This window comes from Medicago sativa, chromosome 4, assembly GCF_051527215.1.
Source record: "Medicago sativa cultivar Bolivia chromosome 4, Bolivia_mono, whole genome shotgun sequence".
Classification (NCBI taxonomy): Eukaryota; Viridiplantae; Streptophyta; class Magnoliopsida; order Fabales; family Fabaceae; genus Medicago; species Medicago sativa.
The window spans coordinates 6639340-6659304 of NC_140752.1; the positions used below are offsets into that span (position 1 = coordinate 6639340).

The 19965-nt window shown below is 35.3% G+C and overlaps 3 protein-coding genes, 1 non-coding gene and 1 pseudogene across 15 annotated transcripts; 1 reads left to right on the forward strand and 4 right to left on the reverse strand.

The window, feature by feature from the left end:
• Window positions 1-1886: 1886 nt before the first annotated feature.
• On the reverse strand, window positions 1887-2714 carry LOC146925833 (uncharacterized; annotated as a pseudogene).
• Window positions 2715-6014: 3300 nt separating this feature from the next.
• LOC146925834 (uncharacterized) lies at window positions 6015-7700 on the reverse strand. Its single transcript, XM_085702093.1, has one exon. It carries the CDS (start codon window positions 7698-7700, stop codon window positions 6015-6017), a length of 1686 nt encoding a protein of 561 aa, XP_085558219.1.
• A 1519-nt stretch (window positions 7701-9219) lies between these two features.
• Window positions 9220-12823, forward strand: LOC146925835 (uncharacterized). 12 transcript variants are annotated; one of them, XR_015033943.1, is made up of 9 exons: window positions 9220-9307; window positions 9564-9786; window positions 9889-9976; window positions 10081-10277; window positions 10561-10634; window positions 10742-10787; window positions 10884-10932; window positions 11029-12212; window positions 12325-12823. XR_015033943.1 is itself a non-coding variant. In XM_085758283.1 (8 exons), exons 2-8 carry the CDS (start codon window positions 9581-9583, stop codon window positions 11125-11127), a joined length of 759 nt encoding a protein of 252 aa, XP_085614409.1. In that variant the 5' UTR covers window positions 9220-9307; window positions 9564-9580; the 3' UTR covers window positions 11128-12823. The 12 variants fall into 12 exon arrangements, 6 of the variants coding, with proteins under 6 accessions (XP_085614409.1, XP_085614410.1, XP_085614412.1 ...); XR_015033944.1 differs by having other exon boundaries at window positions 10084-10277; XR_015033945.1 differs by having other exon boundaries at window positions 10087-10277.
• A 696-nt stretch (window positions 12824-13519) lies between these two features.
• TRNAK-UUU (transfer RNA lysine (anticodon UUU)) lies at window positions 13520-13592 on the reverse strand. Its single transcript has one exon. It is a non-coding gene; the product is annotated as a tRNA-Lys (tRNA).
• A 1350-nt stretch (window positions 13593-14942) lies between these two features.
• On the reverse strand, window positions 14943-18781 carry LOC146925837 (protein MANNAN SYNTHESIS-RELATED 1-like). The gene is made up of 6 exons (XM_085758290.1): window positions 18623-18781; window positions 17430-17568; window positions 17248-17318; window positions 16544-16629; window positions 15823-16405; window positions 14943-15464 (listed from the first exon to the last, which is right to left on the reverse strand). Exons 1-6 carry the CDS (start codon window positions 18722-18724, stop codon window positions 15186-15188), a joined length of 1260 nt encoding a protein of 419 aa, XP_085614416.1. The 5' UTR covers window positions 18725-18781; the 3' UTR covers window positions 14943-15185.
• Window positions 18782-19965: the final 1184 nt, after the last annotated feature.

Consider the following 19965-nt stretch of genomic DNA (forward strand, 5'->3'; position numbering starts at 1 on the left):
GTTCATAGTCTTGAATGAACATTGAAAATGCCCTTTTTGACTTTAATCAAATAAATGTCTTTATTCCTTGATTGATCTTAGTCAATGTACTTTACTGCGCTTTTATTTATGTCACGTGAACCTTGCATGTTCTTCATTTGGTTCATGAATTTCTAAGCTTGGTTCTTGATGTTCATCAGAATAACCTTCTGAACTCATGTTAACTTTCTAAACTCTGACTGAGTTCTTAAATCTTTATATCCTTTGATTTCTTGTATCTTGGTATGAATTAAACTTTGTTCCTGTCTTAGTTAAACACTGAAGAGCACAAGTTAAATACCAACAAATTAATCAAAGTTCATTAATTCCTTAATCATCAAGGTTTGTTATCTTTAAAATTAATTAGGGATTTTGCCTCAACATTGTTCAGGTGTTTGAAGCTTGGGAGGGTCCAAACATGTGTTTGTTCGAGGCATTTTATCACATATCTCTATTGTTGAGTCAAAATCCCTAATTAATCTACAATCTACAATATAAACAATTGAAACCTCTTCTATTCAATAGTACACGTGGCATTGTTATAATCTGATTATCATTAATGCTCATATTCAATTTTTGGTCAATGTCAATTGTCAACACACGGTAACAATACATGATTTTATAAACTCCTTCATTACATGATTGCATTCAATGCGTGATATCAACTAAACCATAATTAAGGAAAGGGTTTTGAATTCGAGCCTAAAAACATGTAAGAGTTGACAATTTCGAATTACTCAATTTGAAATTGCTCGGTCATTTTAAATTTTCTGCCCAAATAATTTTTAGTAGACAAGGGATGTTTAAATATACCTCCCCAAATCGAATTCATCTATGAAATTAACCAAATTAACAAGGGATGTTGTTGTTTCGTATTTTTAGTAGACATATTGTTGATATTTTTTTTACACAATGTTTTTGTTTTCATTATTTGTGTGATTTGTCCGAGTTGTGCTTCGCGACAACCACCCTTTTTCTTTGGATATAATCACCATGGATTGAACCATATATGTATTAATTTTTAGGTCAATGTTAGGGATATATATTACAGGACAACATGTATTGATTTTTGGATTGAACCCTTTAAGTGTTTGTCACATTTTCCAGGGCAACAAATTCCACATTATTGTGCGTCGTACTTTCATATATAAGTTTGAGAAAGACACTAAAGAGAGTAATGTGTGCTCAATATCTAACTCTGCGATTTCTTCAAATAATGGTTCATATAGGATCACTAGACATGAGTATAATCTAAATTTTTAGTTCGACACATGTTTAGATTTATGCTTCAAAAATATTTCCATCAAACACTTATATCTATCTAATTCAAAATATAGTGACACACAGGACAAGGTCCATGTTCAAGATCAAAGAGAAGTAGAGAAGAGTGATCTACGAATCTCTTAATAAGGCCACACCTTAGAAGTAGAGAATGATCCTCAATAATATATGGTCTTCTGCAAGGTCAAGGAACGCCACCAAGTCTCTTTTGTTTTATTTACTATCTTTTTTACACCTTACTATCTTGATTTGTATTTTAAGCATTGTTGTTTTGATGTAATTGTCGAGGTCAAGTTTTTCTTTTTGTGTCTTCATTCTCGGATTGTTTCTCTTAGTGAAATTTGATTCTTTTAATTGTATTTTTGGTAGAATGCAATGTTTCTATTTCAATCATGTTGTTGCAATAAATCATTTATCTTTTTTGTAGAATGATCCATGTAAATTTTATTCGTTTTTAATTTGTTTGATGGAAGGTAAATGAAATTTAACGTGTACAAAAAAAAAACAATTTAATGTAATTGATTTTTTTTTTGGTTTACAATGCTAATAAAAGAAAAAAACAACAGAAGAGAAGAAACCAACAGAAACTAACGCCTCAAAAAGAGCGTTCCTATCTCATCCGCATGCAACAAGGGAAGAAGCCCCTCTGGAGGGTGGGAGTGGATTAACAGATTATCATCATCTGAAGCTCCAAACTTGGCCATGAAATCTGCACACTGATTACCTTCTCTTAGAGCATGATGAAGAGAGTAATTTCTGGAGCTGATGAGGTCCTTAATGTTCTAGATGAGCACTGCATAAACATGATAATGATTTAATTCCTGCTTGATGAGATTAACAGTGAGGATAGAATCTGAGTAGCATGCCAGCTCGTTGTAGTTCAGGGTATCTGCTAAAACCAGACCCTGATAGATGGTTGTAAGCTCCGCAAGAAGGATATCGTCTGATTGATGAATGCGGCCAGAGAAAGCTGAGATGAAACTTCCTGCTTGAGTTCTAATAATACCGCCGTAACCTGCTCGGGTGGGGGTACCATTGCAGCTACCATCAACGTTCAATATAGTGCACTGATAATTATTGATGTTCCATCGAATGTATCTGTCCAAAGAAGGCGCTGCAACAGGAATATGAAAAGCCGAGCTGATAGTTTTAGCTAAATCATGAATATTGGAGCACAGGTACGTTGAGGATACTGTTTCATTCCCAATACACATGAGATTTCGATGCCTCCAAATCCACCATAACCCAGATAGAAAGAGATTGGACCGATTGGAAGATGCTCCCTCCTTTAACCAATCCTGGACCGAGCTGGCAGAGAAAAAATGAGGTGAAGTGAAACCAATTTTTTTCCAAATAATCATAGAAAATTTACAGTCCCTCATGCAATGGAACAAGGATTCATCATGTTCACCACATCTCGAGCAAGTAGGCGAAGGCATCATGTTCCTTTGATTGAGCAACATTAAAGTGGGGACAGCTTCATGGCAAGCTAACCACAACAGAAATTTGAATTTGTCCGGAACTTTGAGCTTCCAAATCCAGGTCCAAGTATCATGATGATGGTGATGGGGAATCTGCTGAGATATTAACCAGTTGTATCCACTCTTGGCGGAGTAAATACCAGTCTTGTTATGCGGCCAAATAAAGGCATCCGCAATAGATGGATTAAAAAGGAGCCTTGTGTTGTTTATTGCATCAGCAATGTGGGGAGGGAGGATAGTGTAGAGAGATTGAGTGTGATTACCTTCATTGGTGATAACATTATGAATGGTGAGTTGGATATCATGAATATCGACATAAGGAACCTGGGGACCAAGAGAACCAAGCGGACTCCAGTTGCTATACCAAAAAGAAGAGTTTCCTGAGCCTGCTCTCCAAGTGTATCCGTCTTTTAGCACATTTTTAGCACGGATGATTGAAGACCAAGTAGGAGAACTATTACGATTAGATGATGCATTGAAAAGAAAGTCAGCTCCACCCGTATAATTACTATAAAGGAGATTGACCCAGAGCTTATCATTATTTTGCACTAAGTTCCAAACAAGTTTACCAAGAAGGCTTGTGTTTGCTTCTCTCGCTGGCCTAAGACCCAACCCCCCCAATTTCCTCGGGCTAGCAACTTTATTCCAATTAACCAGATGCACACCTCTGTTATTATTGCCTCGCCAAATGAAATTGCGAGTTGTTTGGTCAATGCTATCACAGATGCTTTGGGGGAGCCAATTAATCTGCATATAGTAAGTGGGAATAGATGATAAGACCGAAGAAGCAAGAGTTAGTCTACCTGCTTTGTTGAGAAGTTTGCCTTTCCAGGAAGCCAGTCTATTCTGCATTTTCTCAATGATAAAAGCAAAATCACTTCTTTTTGGCCGCCCCTTGAGGATGGGAAAGCCAAGATATTTATCAAGAGAGGTAGTACTTCGAATTCCAGAAATAGATGTGAGCTTGTGAATCTTAGCCTGAGGAGTCCCTGTAGAGAAAAAGGCTCTGGATTTGGATAAATTAATATTTAACCCTGAAGCTTTACTGAAACCATCGAACAAGTCAAAAATAACTCGGAATTGTGAGCTTTTAGCCTTAGTAAAAAGAAGAACATCATCCGCAAAAAGGAGGTGGGAAAGGTGAGGCCCAGTGTTATTGATACGGACTGGTTCCCACCTTCCCTAACTGACCGCAATGTTGATGGCAGCAGAGAGCTTTTCCATACACAAAATGAAAAGGTAAGGAGAGAGCGGGTCACCCTGGCGAAGACCATGAGTTGGCTTAAATTGCGGAAGCTTGTTACCATTCCATAAAATTGAGAAAGTAGATGAAGTGACACAATGCATAATGAGCTTGCTGGTAATTTCTGGGAAGCCAAAATCATGTAGACAATTTTTAAGAAATTCCCAGTTGACATTATCAAAAGCCTTCTCAAGGTCAAGTTTAAAGGCCACAAACCCTTTCTTCTTCCTAGATCTTCTCATGAAGTGAACAAGTTCCTGCAAAACAATTGAATTGTCAGTAGTTCCCCTACCAGGTAGAAAACTACTTTGGTAGGGGCCAATAATAACATTGAGAATCGGTCTAAGGCGGTGAACCAAGACTTTTGTGATGAGTTTGTAGACAATGTTACAAAGGCTAATGGGTCTAAAATCTTTAAAGGTGTTGGGAGGGTCGGTTTTGGGAATGAGGGCAATGAGAGTGTCAGATATTTGAGGGTCAAAGGTACCAGTTTGGAAAGCTGTTTGAACCATATGGAAAATGTCATCTCCAATAATGTGCCAGTATTGTTTAAAAAAGATACATTGGAAGCCATCTGGTCCTGGTGCTTTATAAGGTTTCATGGTATTGAGGGCAGCTAAGACTTCATTTTTGGTGACAGGTTTAAGGAGGGAGGCCGCACCTTGCTCATCAATGGTGGGGTGGTTGCCAATGTTGTATCTGTGATTATGGGGGGGCTGGTTTTTGGTGAAAAAATCTTTGAAGTATTTATGGGCTTCATCTTGAAGGATGTCACAATCGGTGGTCATAATACCATTGGGAAGCTGAAGGCTGTGAATTTTGTTTTTCTTTCTACGGATGATGGTTTGGGTGTGGAAGAAAGCGCTGTTTTTGTCACCAAATTTCACCCACATTTCTCTGGATTTTTGATACCAAAGCATCTCTTCCTGAAACAAAATATGATTGTATTCTTGTTGAAGCTCTTTTTCAAGAAGATTGTGTCTAAGAGAGTCCACTCTTTCTAGATAATTTTGGACACCCTTGAGCCTTCTTTCCACTTGTTTCTTTCTTTTAAAAATATTGCCAAAGACTTCATGGTTAAAAATAATGGAGTTGTCTTTGACACTATTGAGAGCATTGACGGTGTTGTGATTAGAGGAGTTCCAAGAGTTTCTTACCAGGTTCTCATAATCTTTGTGATCAATCCAAGCAGCTTCAAAACGAAATGGTCTAGGCCCTCTAGCTAAAGGAAGACCACCAAAACGGAGAAGGAGGGGATTGTGATCAGAGTGAAGCCGACAGAGCACTTCCACAAAGGCTTCAGGAAAGGACAGGCGCCAGTCAATATTAGCAAGGCCTCGGTCGAGCTTTTTGGAAAGAATTCTGATGCCATTATTGTTCCGATGCCAAGTATATCGACCACCTGTTGTAGTGATGTCGAGAAGGTTGCAGTTGTTCATAAATGTAGAAAAAAGAGCAGCTCTATTGTGCTGGAAAATGCCACCTCTTTGGTCACTAGGGAGAAGAGTTTCGTTGAAATCACCGATGAGCAACCAAGGACCATTGATGGAGCTGCTGATGGTAGTAAGATAATTCCAGAAATTAGTGCGGTTGGTGGGATTGGGACTCGCATACACACAAGTACAATTAGTGGATGCGGAACCACGGCTAATGGTGAAGGTGATAGAGTACTGATTGAAATCAAGAACAGTAGATAAAGTTGTAGAAGCTGTGTGGATCAGAAGCCAAATTCCTCCAGAGTGACCATTTGCTTCTATAATGTGGACAGGAGTGTAACCAATATTATTCCAGAATAAAGAACTCTTAGCATAAGGAGAGTGGGTTTCATAGATAGCTAAGTAAGTTGGATGATACTTTCTCAGTAAATCTTTCAGCTGCCTTCTTGCATTATTGTTTAGGGCCCCTTTAATATTCCAAGAGAGGATTGAAGTATCGAGAAGAGCTTCCATAAAAATAATGAAGATAGGGAGAACACAGGAGAGGGAAAAAAATTAAGTAATCATGTCCTCCTTTTTGTCGATGGAGGTCTCATGATTTTCATTGGTCTCTGACATATTCATATTCAAATTGTCAAGGTTCTCATTGCTGATCATAGCTTCATCTTCCAACGCTTGAGTGGTAAGGTCGATGGAGTTTAAAGCATTCTCTTTACTGGAAGTCTCAGTAACTTGTGTATTTTTGGAATTGGGAATGGCAGTTTTGTAGTTTATGCTTTGATGGGGGTTAGACAAGGCCGGTTTGGTGGTGAGTGAAGGTGGGGCCGACATGTTATTTGGTTGGCTATTTTTAGAAGGGCTAGGCATAACTTGCGTGACTCTTTGTAGGATAGGGTCTTTAGAGTTTTGCTTTTTGTTGTGTGTGGGGCCGCGGTTAAAGGTTTTAGGGGTGAGAGAGAGAGCAGCAATGATTGATTCATCATTGTCCTCATTATTGCGGCGGCGTTTTAATTCTGTTGGTGTATTGGGCTCACGTGTTGCTTCATAAGGGTTATGTCTAGGAAAATTGCTTTTTGGTTTGGTGTGGTGGGCCATGTTATTTAGCACAGAGAATCTGTTAGCTTTGGAATTATTGGCTTGCTTTGTGTGGCTTGGCTGTTGGTTATTGGAAGGTTTTTTTCTCCTTGATACAAGGAGCCAATCCCCATGAAGCTCTTGTGTTCCTTCATTAATGCTAATAACACCACCATTAAAAATAGAACCTTCACTATTGATTGCGTTTAATTCTTGGCCGTTTATGTTTTGAGAAAATGAATGATTGGGGGCGGTTACTTGGTCTTGCTGGTCAACATGTTGGCTGGTAGCTTGATGGTTTGTGACGGTGTGGGAGTGGTTGGCGGCGGGGTTGTGGTGGTTGGGGTTGGCTTTGTCATTTTTGGTGGTGGGTTGGTTGCATGTTCTCCCCAGATGACCATAACATCCACAGTTAGTGCAGATTAGGTGAAGACCCTCATATTGAATTTTGTACCAGTGTCCATTGACCCATATTTTGCCCACTACCGGCATCGTAAGATCAATCTCAACACAGACACGAGCAAATTTACCTCTTTCCACTTTTAAAGTATTGGTGTCCACTTTTATAGGTCGACCGATTGCTGATGCCATGGCCAACAAGAAACTTTCATCATAATAGACTAAATTTAGGCCAGGAAAACGTACCCAAACAACTGTGCGCTCCACTCTAGCTTCTGGTGATGCAAATTCAGGAGCCCAGTGTGTGACTGCCAAACAATGATCGAAGATCATCCATGGACCTCCGGTGACGACTTTCTCCTTATCTGCTTCTTGATCGAATTTGACCATATAGAAGCCATTATCATTATCCATAATTTCAAAGCCGCTTTGTAGCTTCCAGATTCTTTGCAGTCGATCTCTCATGGTGTTGTATCCGAGGTTCTTCCCTAACAATTTGACAACCAAAGCGTCTTTCCATGGTGTGCACAATTCTTGAAATGTCGTGGGCTCCAGGAAAACCTTAGGGAGGAGGCGGTTACCATTTTCCAGCTCAATGCGGACAAGTTTCTTTTCAATCAAATCTTCTTTTTCACGTGTAGGGATAGCATGGGTGGATCCTATTAGTTTATCTCGGAAGGAAATCTTGGCTTTGGGGGGGTCAGGCGGTTTGATGGGGTGTTGGGGGCTTGGTTCACCTTGGGCGGAGAAGACAAACTCAGAGCTCATCTCTCTAGTTTCTCTCTCAGTATGCTTTTTCCCGTAATTTTTTTTTCAAAAAAAAAAAAATTCTTAATATTGTTAACATTTCTTAATTTTTTTTTTCAAAAAAAAAAATTCTTAATTTTTAAAATTGTCTTTAACCAAGCTACTGCACGGTGATAATACAACATGATAAAACATAGATGCAGTCTCTTCTCAAAAAAAAAAAAAACATAGATGCAATCTAAATAGTTGGGACTATTCCAATAAGCAAAATATTTAAGAGTAATACCTCAAATTCGTCCTTGAATTTTCAAAAATCAGTTAAATTTGTCCCTTAATTTTGCGAAATATCTATTTAGTCCCCGAATTTACAAAATGTCAATCAAATCAGTCCCTCCGTTAAGTTGGTCTGTTAACGGATGTGACGGATACCGTTAACCTCTTACAAGGCTTACCACGTCAGATGCCACGCAAGCAGGGACCAAATTGATTGATTTATAGAAAATTGCCAAGGACCAAATTGATTGATTTTCAGAAAATTGTCAAGGACCAAATTGATTGATTTTCAGAAAATTACAAAATTCCTCAAATATATAAATTTGGAACCCTAATGTTATAATTTGTCACCTAGAGTTCAAAATCCTCAAAATTTCTTCCATGAATTGATGCCAAAGTTCTTCCCCAATTCAAAAAACTTAAAACCCTAATTTTTTTGATTCAATTCGAAATTCAAAAATCAGTGGTCATTGTTGAAGATTTGGTGTTCAAAAATGATGGGTGGTGGGCGTATGGGCAAAAACAGCTATGGTTATGTGATGTGTGAATGGTTTGTTAAAATAGTTCTGATTTTGTCTTTTGATTGTATAGGATGATGGTGAAAATTGTAAATTTTTTGTGTGGGTTGATGAAGCTGAAGAACTAGGTTATTTTAAAAATAATGGTGCTGGTCATGGAAGAAATGCAAGGTTAATGGAGAAGCCAAAGGATAGTGTCATAGAAGAGGTTTGGAGGGCAAGGTTGATGGATAAAGTTGATTGTGTGGGAAGTGAGCTTAGGTTGATCAATATATTGATATGAGTAATTTGTTTGATTGAGTTGTTTAAAATGTTATTGTATTTTGTCAAGTTTGTGTAATGTTGTAATGAAAAGAGGTTGTCAATGAATGAATTCAACCCTTCTGTCAAAAAATTTCAATCAAATTGGTCCTTCTATTGTATGTCTATCCATCATATCGATCCCAAATTAGTGAAAATACCATCAAATAAGTCCTTGAATTTTCACAACATATATCACTGTGATCCTTGGTGTATACATTTGCTGAACAAAGTAAAAAGTAAAAGACAAACACTTTGATTGTAAAAAGACGAACATTTCGTTACTTACAATTCTCAAGTTACTTACCCACAATTCTCAAGTTACCTAATATCACATAACAATCCAATTTATTATTTCGTTACATATCTATACCTTCAATTTTAAACAATTAACACAAAACTTTGTTGTCATCCTTCAATTATATTTGGGTCGAATATACGACCTTGTTAATAACACTTCAAAATTCACACACACACACACACACAAGGGCTTGGCTTCTTTCTCATCGAATCATCCACAATTCAGCCAGGGCTACGGTACTTTCATTGATTCTTCAATTTCAATCGCTTAATCTTTAATCATATGTATATTTTCTGTTTGATTTACCTATTTCATTCTGCATCGGTTCGATTTCATATTTCGAAAAACCTAAGGTTGTAAACGAATCAATTTATGTCGAAAAACGGTTATTCTTATTTGTATTGGTATTAGTATTATTAATATGTATTATCGTGTTTCTAAGCTTCTTATTTATATTTGATCTCTCTCTCTCCCTCCCTCTCTCTCTCTCAGAAACCCTAGCCGCCACCATGGACTTCGAGTTGCCGAAGGACCGTCGCTTACTAAAGCTTTTTTCGGACGAGGCACGCTTGGAGTTATATAAGTACGAAGATATGGTGGACGCTAAATTTGATCTGGCTCTTTTTGAAGAGCTTCGCGCAGCTAAATTGGAAAAAGATGAACAAAATCTTTGTTTAGATTCTGAGCAAGCTTCTGAAGTGAAGAAACCTGAGAGGTGAAATTTTTCCCCCAATTTTAGTCTGTGAATATTGTTGGACTCTGGTTTTTTTTTTTGTTAGTATTTAGGTTTATTTATTTTTTTTTTGGAATTTTGTAGGAAGAAACCAAATTCAAAAGAACCAACTGCGAAAAGGGCTAAAGTTGGGAAAGGGAAAAATGTTAATGAATCTAATGCTGAAAATGAAGTATGTTTTCTTTTAATTTGGGCTTCTATGAATTGTGTTTGGTATTGTTATTTTTCAAAACAAAGCTAGTGTAGTGCTATTGAATTTGTTGTTTAAAATCGAAGCAGCAGGAGGCTTGTGCAGTATACCATGTTTTTGAAGAAATGATTCAGTTACCTGCAGCAAAGAAGATTTGTGATGAGCATAATGTTGATGAAAAAATTCTCACAAAAGTCTTGGAGAATTTGAAGAATTCCATTACCCAAGAAGCTTTGATTCAACTAGAAAAAAGTGACAAAGATGGCAGTGCTTTCCCCAAATGGTTCCTTCTTCTCCTTCTCTTCTACTGACACCGGACACGACATGGACACAATCACGCCGACACAGCTAATAATTTGAAACAAATCATATTATTCAGTGTAATTATAAGTGTCGGGGTTGGACACACACCAGGACACGCCTAATCCGAGAAGTGTCCATGCTTCATAGGACTCTGATCTCTTTTTTTTTTTTTTTTTTCTTTTCACTCAGATTCTTAAATAGTTTTTTATTTTATTTACTAATTTTATGATTTTTATTTTTTTTTTGTTTGTAAATTTTTTCAGTGATGAGAGTAAGAAAGATGTTCCTGTTGCACCCGTTGACACGCACAATTGTAGCCTTGAAGCCAAAATCAAAGGTAATCAACGTTATTCCTCATAAACCCTAATTAGGAATTATTATCAAAATTTAAATAACTTCGCTTGTTTATTTTCGTATTTGATTTTATTTAATTTGGTTGTTTAGATTCTCATGCTGTTGAGCAAGCTGCTGAAGTGAAGAAACCCGAGAGGTGAATTTTTTTCCCCAATTTTAGTTTGTGAATATTGGACTCTTGTTTGTGTTAGTATTTAGGTTTAGGTTTATCTATTTTTTTGGAATTTTGTAGGAAGAAACCAAATTCAAAAGAACCAACTGCGAAAAGGACTAAAGTTGGAGTATGTTTTCTTTTGGGCTACTACTAAGTTTGTTTCATAATATGCTTTTGTTTATTTTGCTCTGTTTTCTGAAGCTGGTGCTATATTTATGTTTAGGATCAGGAGGGATATGATAAGGAAGATAAGGAAGGCCAATTTGATGATAAGGAAGCCCCTGCACCAGGAGAGGTGGAAGAGTTAACAGATGAGGAGTAGTGGTAGCATTTTGGTGCTCTTCAAACTTGATTTCTCTATTGAACCGGCTTGATTTAGGCTAAAGCTGTATAGTTTCGAACATGTCTCAGTTATGTTTACTGTTTTAATGAGTTTGAAGTTTTTGTGCAATATCTTTTCGCACTGTCCTTGGAATATTGCTAATGCCTGCTACATTATTTTCTACTAGTAAAAGTGTGTTGTTGCCTCTTCTATATCCTGCGATCATGTTAAACTTGCCAAATGCATTATCAGGTTTCAGTCTCAGTTTTCTATATTTTCTTTTCTGCATGTTTACTAGGGGAAATTTTCTTAACTGAGGGATCTGTTAGATGGGCAATGACTTCTGTGAATGGATACCAGAGAAAATCCTACTTAACCAGATGCTTTGGTTCATTACTTACATTATTTTGGATTAGGTTTATAACTTTACTTTTGTATCGGGGATTTTTTGCTTCAATATTGATCACTGATGTTTAGTTGCTAATTTTTTATTGGGTTCTGCACTTTACGATAATTCCTATCCCTGATGGTCTATTTTGTAATATTCGCTGCGCTCACTAGTTCGGTATTTTAGCTCACTGTTTTGGCATTCAAACTGTGTCATTTGTTAAGATATAAAGAAACTTTCTAGTTAATTTGCAAAACCAGTAAAGTAACATTGCATAATGGGACACTGATCCAATTATGAACTGCTTGTGTTCAGTACATCCAACTTTTGCAAGACCTTTTTTTTATTTTTCTCTGCTGCATTCTTGTTCTGCGTTTCTCTACTGTGTTTATATACCTTGTGCGTAGTTGCCTCTTGCCTAGCATAGTAATTTACACGGGGGCTTTAAATCTTTATGTTTCAGGATTGTGGCATGGTTAGTTTTCGATTTTTCCTTTCCATTACTTTACTAATAAATACACTTGTTGAATTTATGTATATATGGAGTAGATAGTATATCCCTGATTGGTTTGTTTGTGCTTTGTAATTTGAGCAACCAATGTTTTGTTGATAGATGTGCACTTCTTTTCTCGAGCAACCAATGTTTTGTTGATAGGAGATGTGCACTTCTTTTCTCAATATACTGATATATAGAGAGGTAACTAACCTTGATTAAGTTGACCTCGTCGTGGCCATGCTACATAACAAATGTTACCTTTCAAATTGTTGGTTTATAGATGGCAAAGTTAATTTTTTATTTTCTTTTTCAGCATTTTGAAGACTTTGTTGTGAGACATTTTATCAGTCGTGCTCATGATATCATGGTGGCATGCAATGCATACATGGAAGGTGCTAAAATGAGGTGTTTGGTTAAAGGTGCGGTTCAGGAGGGTGGCGAAAGCTGCTCGGGGCAGTCTAAGACTTCTTTAGCTAGAAACATGAAAGTGGCTGCCCTAAATTTTACAGGAACTGGAGCTGTGTACTCTGGGGGTATCATTCCTATGATGACAAAAGCAAGAGATCAAACGGTCTCAGTGATTTATAATAGTTTGTTGGCTGAACGTATGAAAACGATTGTCAAAGAGTTTATAAGAATTGGAGCCACGTGCTGCGAGAAATTCCTTGATTGAGCAACAAGAAACGGAAACGAAAGAACATTCTCAATGAAAACTTGATTTTAGGATTTAGCTCCACCTAATAGGCAAAGAACAATGTCAACACTTAAATTTAATGGTTATTCTTTCGCTGTAACAGCGATCTTGCTCAAAATAGTATCATTTACTGTTCTATCATGGTTTTACTTGTATAATACTAATGCATCATAAGCATCAAATCCATCAATTCAATTGGTTTATGAAATTTGTAAGAAGGTTGTCATTGTTGAGGTTATGCTAAGCTGAAATAGTAAGACCAATTCATTAGAGGGAGAAGCTGAAAATTCACCTTGGAAACAACATATTGGGCAAAACTGTACCACTGGTTTTAAGTTAATTTAGAGTTGAACTCATAATCATGCATATAAATCAAATCAAATGCACATAAAGAATAAATTGTGTTGTGTTTCTTTCCACTAGCATTCTAGTAATATTGCTGGTGCCAAAGACCTTATGAAAAATATGGTGCTAGCACACAATATATGTTGGACATTATCAGATTCTTGTAAATCTGTTTAAAGATTTATACGGACAAATTTTTTTTAAAAGACTAAATTGGAAACCAATTGAGTAATGATTTTTCATTTATAATGTTAAAATCTGGTTCAATTAATCAAATGTAACGGCTAATTAGTGTATATATTTTTAGTCTACTTAGTATATATATTTTTAGTATATGTATAGTTCAATTTTATTCCAGAATTTTATTCCAGGGTATAGATAAAAGGAACACAGTGCTCTAAAATCCACTGTATCGAAAAAAACATAAAAAAACTAAAAAAAAAAAAAAGGCCGTAAACTAAAAAAATAACGCCGTCTGTGGGAATCGAACCCACGACCACGTGGTTAAAAGCCACGCGCTCTACCAGCTGAGCTAAGACGGCTTATTGAAATATGTTCATTGCTTTTATATATATTCAATCTTCACGTGTGATAAACTTTCAGTTCTATTTTCAGTATTTTATTAGGGAATAATTAAAAAATATCAGTTAAATCTCATTATAATATCAACAACAGGAGAAATAATATAGGTTAAATATTTGTTTAATTGTCATATATTTCAAAACAATTATAACTAAATACGATAAAATATGAGCACTTTAATGCTAGTATATCTAATAAAACCAACATATTTGGAAGAAAAAATCGAACCAGCAACTTTGGAAGAGTAAATCGAATTTGGAAGAGTAAATCGAATTTTACTAGGTCCACAAAGTTAAATACTCCTACTCTTTTTTTTTTTTTTTTGTGAAGAAATATATACTTATAATTTTTTGGTGGTGTCTGGGGTTCGAACCCCGGACCTTGCATATATTATGCATTGTTCTTACCAACTGAGCTAAGCTTACGGGGACAAAAATATATACTTATATTAATACAGTAAAAGAATAACAAAGTTTTTTTTGAGGGAATAACAAAGTTTTATGTCCAAAACAGAAAGTTTAGAACAAGTGGTTGGTGTGTTGAGTGTGTAATAAAATTTGGAGTTTCAAATTTAATTCTTAATGTGATAAAAGAAAAAAGAATAACAAAGTACAATAGAAGACTTGTTTCTTTTCACATTCATGGATACCTTGTGTATGGTTGAAAGAAATTTAATAACAAAATAGAAAATTTGAGAAAAAAGAAATAAACCAAATTCATTTTGTTAACAAATAATTTTCATAATTATGTATTTAACTCTAGCCTTATACAAATATAATGTCGGAGGGAGCATTCTTAATATAGAATATGATAACGAATGCTCAAAAGACACTTGTTAACAACCTTAAATAGTAGAAAAAAATTATAAAAATTGTTGAATTCAATTTATTAGAAATTGAACTAATTGATTTCTTCAATAAACATTTTCTTAATTAAGAATTCTTAAAGAGTGTCTTTAGGGCACTCGTTAACAAGGTCAAAAAAGAGAGTTAAGGTGTTTTTTTAAGAGAAACAAGAATGAAGTCTTCTTTGTTTCAAAAAAAAAAAATTAAGTCCTCTTTTTTATGCAAATAGAGTCACACCAACATAAAAATGAATTAAAGTAAGCATCATCCTCAATTTGTATTCACACTTTTGCACTTTTTCCGGAGACAATTCTATTTAAAGTAGATGAACAACACATAAAAAAAAAAAAAAAAAAAACTTCTCATAGGATTTATATTTTACAATGATCAAATCAAATACACCAAGTCAACCCCATTGGGATGAATGTTTATCTATAAAAACATGCAATAAATAGCCAAAGTCAATGAATGCAGTATCAATTGTTTCACTCATTAAGAACAAGAATTATGGAGCAGCCATAATTTTACAAGCCAAATATGTGAATAGCCTTGTGTACATACATGTTAAATGACAAAAATTTCAATCTAATGAACACTTGACTCTCTCTTTTTGCTGAAAATTTCATTAAAATCTGCAAACAAAAGACCTTAGGCCCTAAAAAAACTGTAACTCTTGAATGCATTGTTACATTGACAAACAACATACTACTAACAATAACAAGAATATGCAAAGTGGTTTTTCTTGGAGATATAAGGGGACAAGAAACTTGTTGCTGAAGCCGATGAATCTGAAATTACGGCTGGAACCAATATTTGTGTTTTACCAGAACCGATCCTTTTACCAGCTACGTTCGCATACAATAGACCCGAAATTGCTGGTACAAAAACATCACTCTCGGTACTAATGTAAAAGTCAATCACATTCTCCAATTCAGAATCTTTAGAATCTAGGAACTTTGTCTTCTTATCCGCCGGCATGATTGACTCCTGCAACATTTTTAAGAGGAAATACGAGATATATTACACTTTTAGTATGAAAGATTGTAGACTATTCAAATGTGTGTGTGGGACTTTGATTGCCTGCAATCACAAACTCACACCACAGTCAGCAGATTAGTGATCGTTGGATGAGATCAGACGGTCCAGAAAGTAAGCAAATTTTGATTTTTATTAAACTCTAAAATACTAAGCTTGAAATATGAACCGTCTTATCTCAATCCTACGACCATCGATTTGCTAACTGTGTGAATGGGTGGGATTGTAACTGCAGGCTATCCAAACCCGTGTGTGTGTGTGCTCATGTGTGTGAGAGATAGAGATGCAGAAATAAGAACAAATAGCTCACCTTCGTGTAAGTTTTAGGAAACAGGTCCTTAAGAGAATCAAGGCTATCATCCCACCTTGATTGTGTCAAATAAATTGTGGTATCCTTATCAATACCAATCTTTCTCAAAAACACTGCAATCTCTTGTGCATTGAAACAGGTCTTCTCTCCATCATTATCATCATTTCCTTGGCAACCTTTCTTGTTCAACATCTCCACTCTCAAATCCACAGCAATAAATTGACCGTCTGATTTTCGGCTTAAAGTTCTAAGCCTTTCAACCATTGAGTCGACAAGATCATGTATTTCCGGCTGCAACTCCAAACTTCCATACATTGCTAAGCATGCAATGGAATCAGTGTCACCTTTTTTCCCTGACTTTCTCATGTTTATTGAAGGAAAGTAAGTCGCTAGCCTTACGTTTCCCTTTGATCTATAAATTGGTTCAACGTGTCGAGCTATGTAATCTTCGGTAACCCGGTTAGGGACCTTCACAGCAGCAATTTTTTTAGTTGTTACATGAGAAGGAAGATCTTTTACCACTTTGACCACTCCTTCCATGCTTTTCATGAACACGTCAACATCATAAATATCCTCAAAGTTCCTGAGACATGAATTATATTAGGCACACACCATGAATTATATTCCCCCCCAGAACGAAATATAAGCAAAACTTCACCAAATTATTGATCGTGAATGTGACATTCTTTTATACACCGAATCTTTTATGGTCAGAACTAACCTCTTGTCACCAGGTTGGCTTCCTCTAATGTCAGGGATCACAAGTGATGCTCCGAGATATCTAGCCACAATTACTGCATCTGCTATCTGGACATGAAGCATATTGGTGACGAAAGAAGAACAGGGAAATGGAAAATGAAGGAAAGTAGAGAAAATAAAGAATGGATACAGCTTCAAATTTTACAATACTGCATTGGCTTAAGGAGCACATCACACGCATATATGTAATATCATAGCAATGAAAATTAGCAGTCTTTTCATAACTATCATTGGTAGCATATCATAACTACTACTACTACTAAGTTTGTGTTTGGTTTTGCGGTGACAAAAATTGAGTTTGAATGAATTGATTTTGTAGAGGCGATTCCACCTAAATTGTGTTAAATGTAAAGTGGTTAATAGATTCATATTGAAGTGGGTTGAACAATTAATTTGAGGCTAAAAATCAATTGTAGAAGCAAAAAAAGCTTCAAAATATGGCTTCAAGTTTATATCAATTTTGGAGGCAAAATCAGTTCTACTTGAAAACATCCAAACATCCACCTAAATATACAATAATGACACCATTTCTTTTGGTGGAGAAGAAGGAAATCATCTAAGGGAAAATATCTTTGGTGTTTGAGAAATAGCCGCAATATCTTACATCACTAATACCAACAAAAATCCTCATTTTGATAAGTCAATCACAACGATTGAATGGTTTACCTGAGATAGGTGGTACTCTGGACCATTGGTTAATGAAAAGGTAACAAACCCGTCTGTCTGCTCCACTTCGTCTGCCAACCATCGACAAAATATGAATTAATAATGAAAGAAAATACAGAAAAATACAATCCAAACGCATATGGCTTCCTCGAAAAGTTGCAAAACTTAAAATTTAATATTACCTCCAGACGGCTTAACCCAACACGGTTTTAACTCGTCAGTATCTCCCTTCCAAAGCCCTATATTCTTTCTTACATGTGTAGTATCCATCTTTACATTTTCATAGGTTGCATCATCTGTTGATCCTGGAAATTTATTATCCTTGTAAAGCAAAAACAAAGAGTAAGACAAGTGAGTTTAATAAATTGAAACTTATATAAAAAAACTAGAAGACTAATAAAAACAAATCCGGATCAGAAAAGCACTTGCATCTGTATTGATAATAAGCCGAGAGAAAATACGATGAGAAAGCTAAAAACAGAAGAAAAAATGAGTTTATGACTTTCCTATTTATCTAATATCTATCTTAGATTGATTAATATATTCGGCAGCTCCATGGTTCAATTAAAACGGTGTTTTTCGTTCAAAGGACATGAACAACAATCTATTTTTATCGGGGAGGGGAAATTTGTTAGTAGCAGGGATCGAACCCTGGACTCAATCGGTGTCCAAACTGATACCACTGAGCTACACCTTCGGGGACACAAGGACAAACAATTGACAGCTATACAACAAAAACACTAGATTTTCTCACCAAATCAGAAACATTTTCTTGTCCAAAAAAATTCAGACATAGAGCATTATTACATGTGATGTCTTCACACAAATCAATCAATAATTTCACAACAACTATACTAGAGTCTAGGAATCATAGCCTATCAGTATCACTGTCCAAATTATACTCCCTCCGGTCCTATATATAAAAAGTCAATATACATCAATTATTCAATGAATCTAAAAAGTCAATTATTTGTTTTATATAGGACTGGAGGGAGTATAAGCTATAGCACTACTCATATATGCCTTCAAATCATCATTTCAATGAAAAATCAACATCCACAACAAACAATTAATATCTCCTAGTCTATAAACTAAGGATCTAACATATCTACAAGCTTAAAGATGCATAGACAAAAAAATGATTTTTTCATTGACCTTTGAAAGTTAAAATTCATTTCATTTTCAATAAAATTAATATAGAAATTCAGATCCCCTAAAATTAATTAACTTTGTTCATAACAAAAAAAATGGAAAGTTTGAAAAAAAAAAAAAAAAAAAAGATAAAGTAAGAAAACCCTTTAAGAGATTCATATAGAAAAGAAAGAAAAAAAGTGAAAAATTGAAACTTTGGATAAAAATGAAAAATGGGTCTTACTTGAACAGAATCAAAATGGTCTCTTTTAATCATATGGATAAGCATAACAAACATAGTGAGAGTGAGGATACCAGCAACTACTTGTCTCAAATCAAAACCCATTTTCTTGTTTTAGAGGAACTGAGAGAAAGAAGAAGAAAAAGAAGAGAAGGTTGAATTGAAAGAGAAGATGAGAGACAAAGCAATGTAATATAGTGAGACAGTGAAGCACCGACACTTTCACTGACAATGATGTTCTTCCTAATATCCTACCTGGACTTTCTTTCTTTTCTTTTCTTTACTTTTTCATTGTAATAAATTCTGTGAGTAATCTTCTCATTCAATCTTGGAAAATGTTATTCCTCCTCATTTATTATTGGAAAATCATTGGTGTTTAATTAGTAAAATTTTGATTTCTATATTTTTTAAATGGTCGTGCTAACTTGTGCTATAGGGCACAGCACATATTAAAGTTTTTAAAAAAAGAAAATATTTATTGAAAAAAAAATTTCAATCTTTAGAGTAATAAATTGGGGAATTAGTCACTTTAGTCCTTGAATGGAAGAGGATTCGTCACTTTAGTCCTTGAATGAAGAGAAATTGCAAAACAGTCTCTGCATGGTCAATTTTAGGGACTAAAGTGACTAACGGAGTCTACATTCAGGGACTAAATTGACTAACGAAGTTTGCATTCAGGGACTAAATTGACTAACAAAGTCTACATTCAGGGACTATTTTGCAATTTATCTGCATTCAGGGACTAAAGTGACGAATCTCTTCCGATTCAGAGACTAAAGTGACTAATTCCCCGTAATAAATTGGTGCAATTTTCAATGTAAAATTTCTTTTATGAGTATATTAACATGTGCATGTTAGTATTTCTCTTTTTTAAAAGATTTGATAGGGTTATTTTTGTTGACCTTCGATTTCAAGGGGAAGTGAGTAATTTGAAATGTTAAGTAAAATTTGACTAAAGATTGTTTCAACTAAAAAAAAATCAAATTCAAATTTTAAATGGAATTTATGTTCTTCTAAATAACGATTGATTGTTTGGTAAAATTCATTAAACATTGAGCCTGTTTGGTTCAGCTTATTCCAAGACCAGAAGCAATTCTAGAGCCTCAAAAGTGAAAAACTAGATTTTCAATGGTGTTTGGTTTGGCTTTTCAAAATTGCTTTTATCCCCCAAAAGCAATTATCCTTGAAGCTACAAATCCTAGCTTCTAGCTTTTCTAGAATCAATTCTCCAATAAATTTTATATTTTATTATTACAACCTATTATTTTCCTCTATTGCCCTTTATCAATTCTCCTTCTTTTTGTTTGTAATTTAATTTGATGAACCAAATTTAATCAAAAAACTTT

Bases quoted from the DNA above. Each gene is read 5' to 3' on its own strand.
- LOC146925834 (XM_085702093.1), bottom strand. From the start codon at position 7,700: ATGAGCTCTGAGTTTGTCTTCTCCGCCCAAGGTGAACCAAGCCCCCAA.
- LOC146925837 (XM_085758290.1), bottom strand. From the start codon at position 18,724: ATGGGTTTTGATTTGAGACAAGTAGTTGCTGGTATCCTCACTCTCACT. The intron at 16,630-17,247 runs GTAAACCATTCA...CTTCATGTCCAG, and splicing joins CAGAGTACCACCTATCTCAG to ATAGCAGATGCAGTAATTGT. The intron at 16,406-16,543 runs GTTAGTTCTGAC...TTCATGTCTCAG, and splicing joins AGCCAACCTGGTGACAAGAG to GAACTTTGAGGATATTTATG.
- LOC146925835 (XM_085758283.1), top strand. From the start codon at position 9,581: ATGGACTTCGAGTTGCCGAAGGACCGTCGCTTACTAAAGCTTTTTTCG. The intron at 9,977-10,080 runs GTATGTTTTCTT...TTAAAATCGAAG, and splicing joins AATCTAATGCTGAAAATGAA to CAGCAGGAGGCTTGTGCAGT. The intron at 10,635-10,741 runs GTAATCAACGTT...TTGGTTGTTTAG, and splicing joins CCTTGAAGCCAAAATCAAAG to ATTCTCATGCTGTTGAGCAA.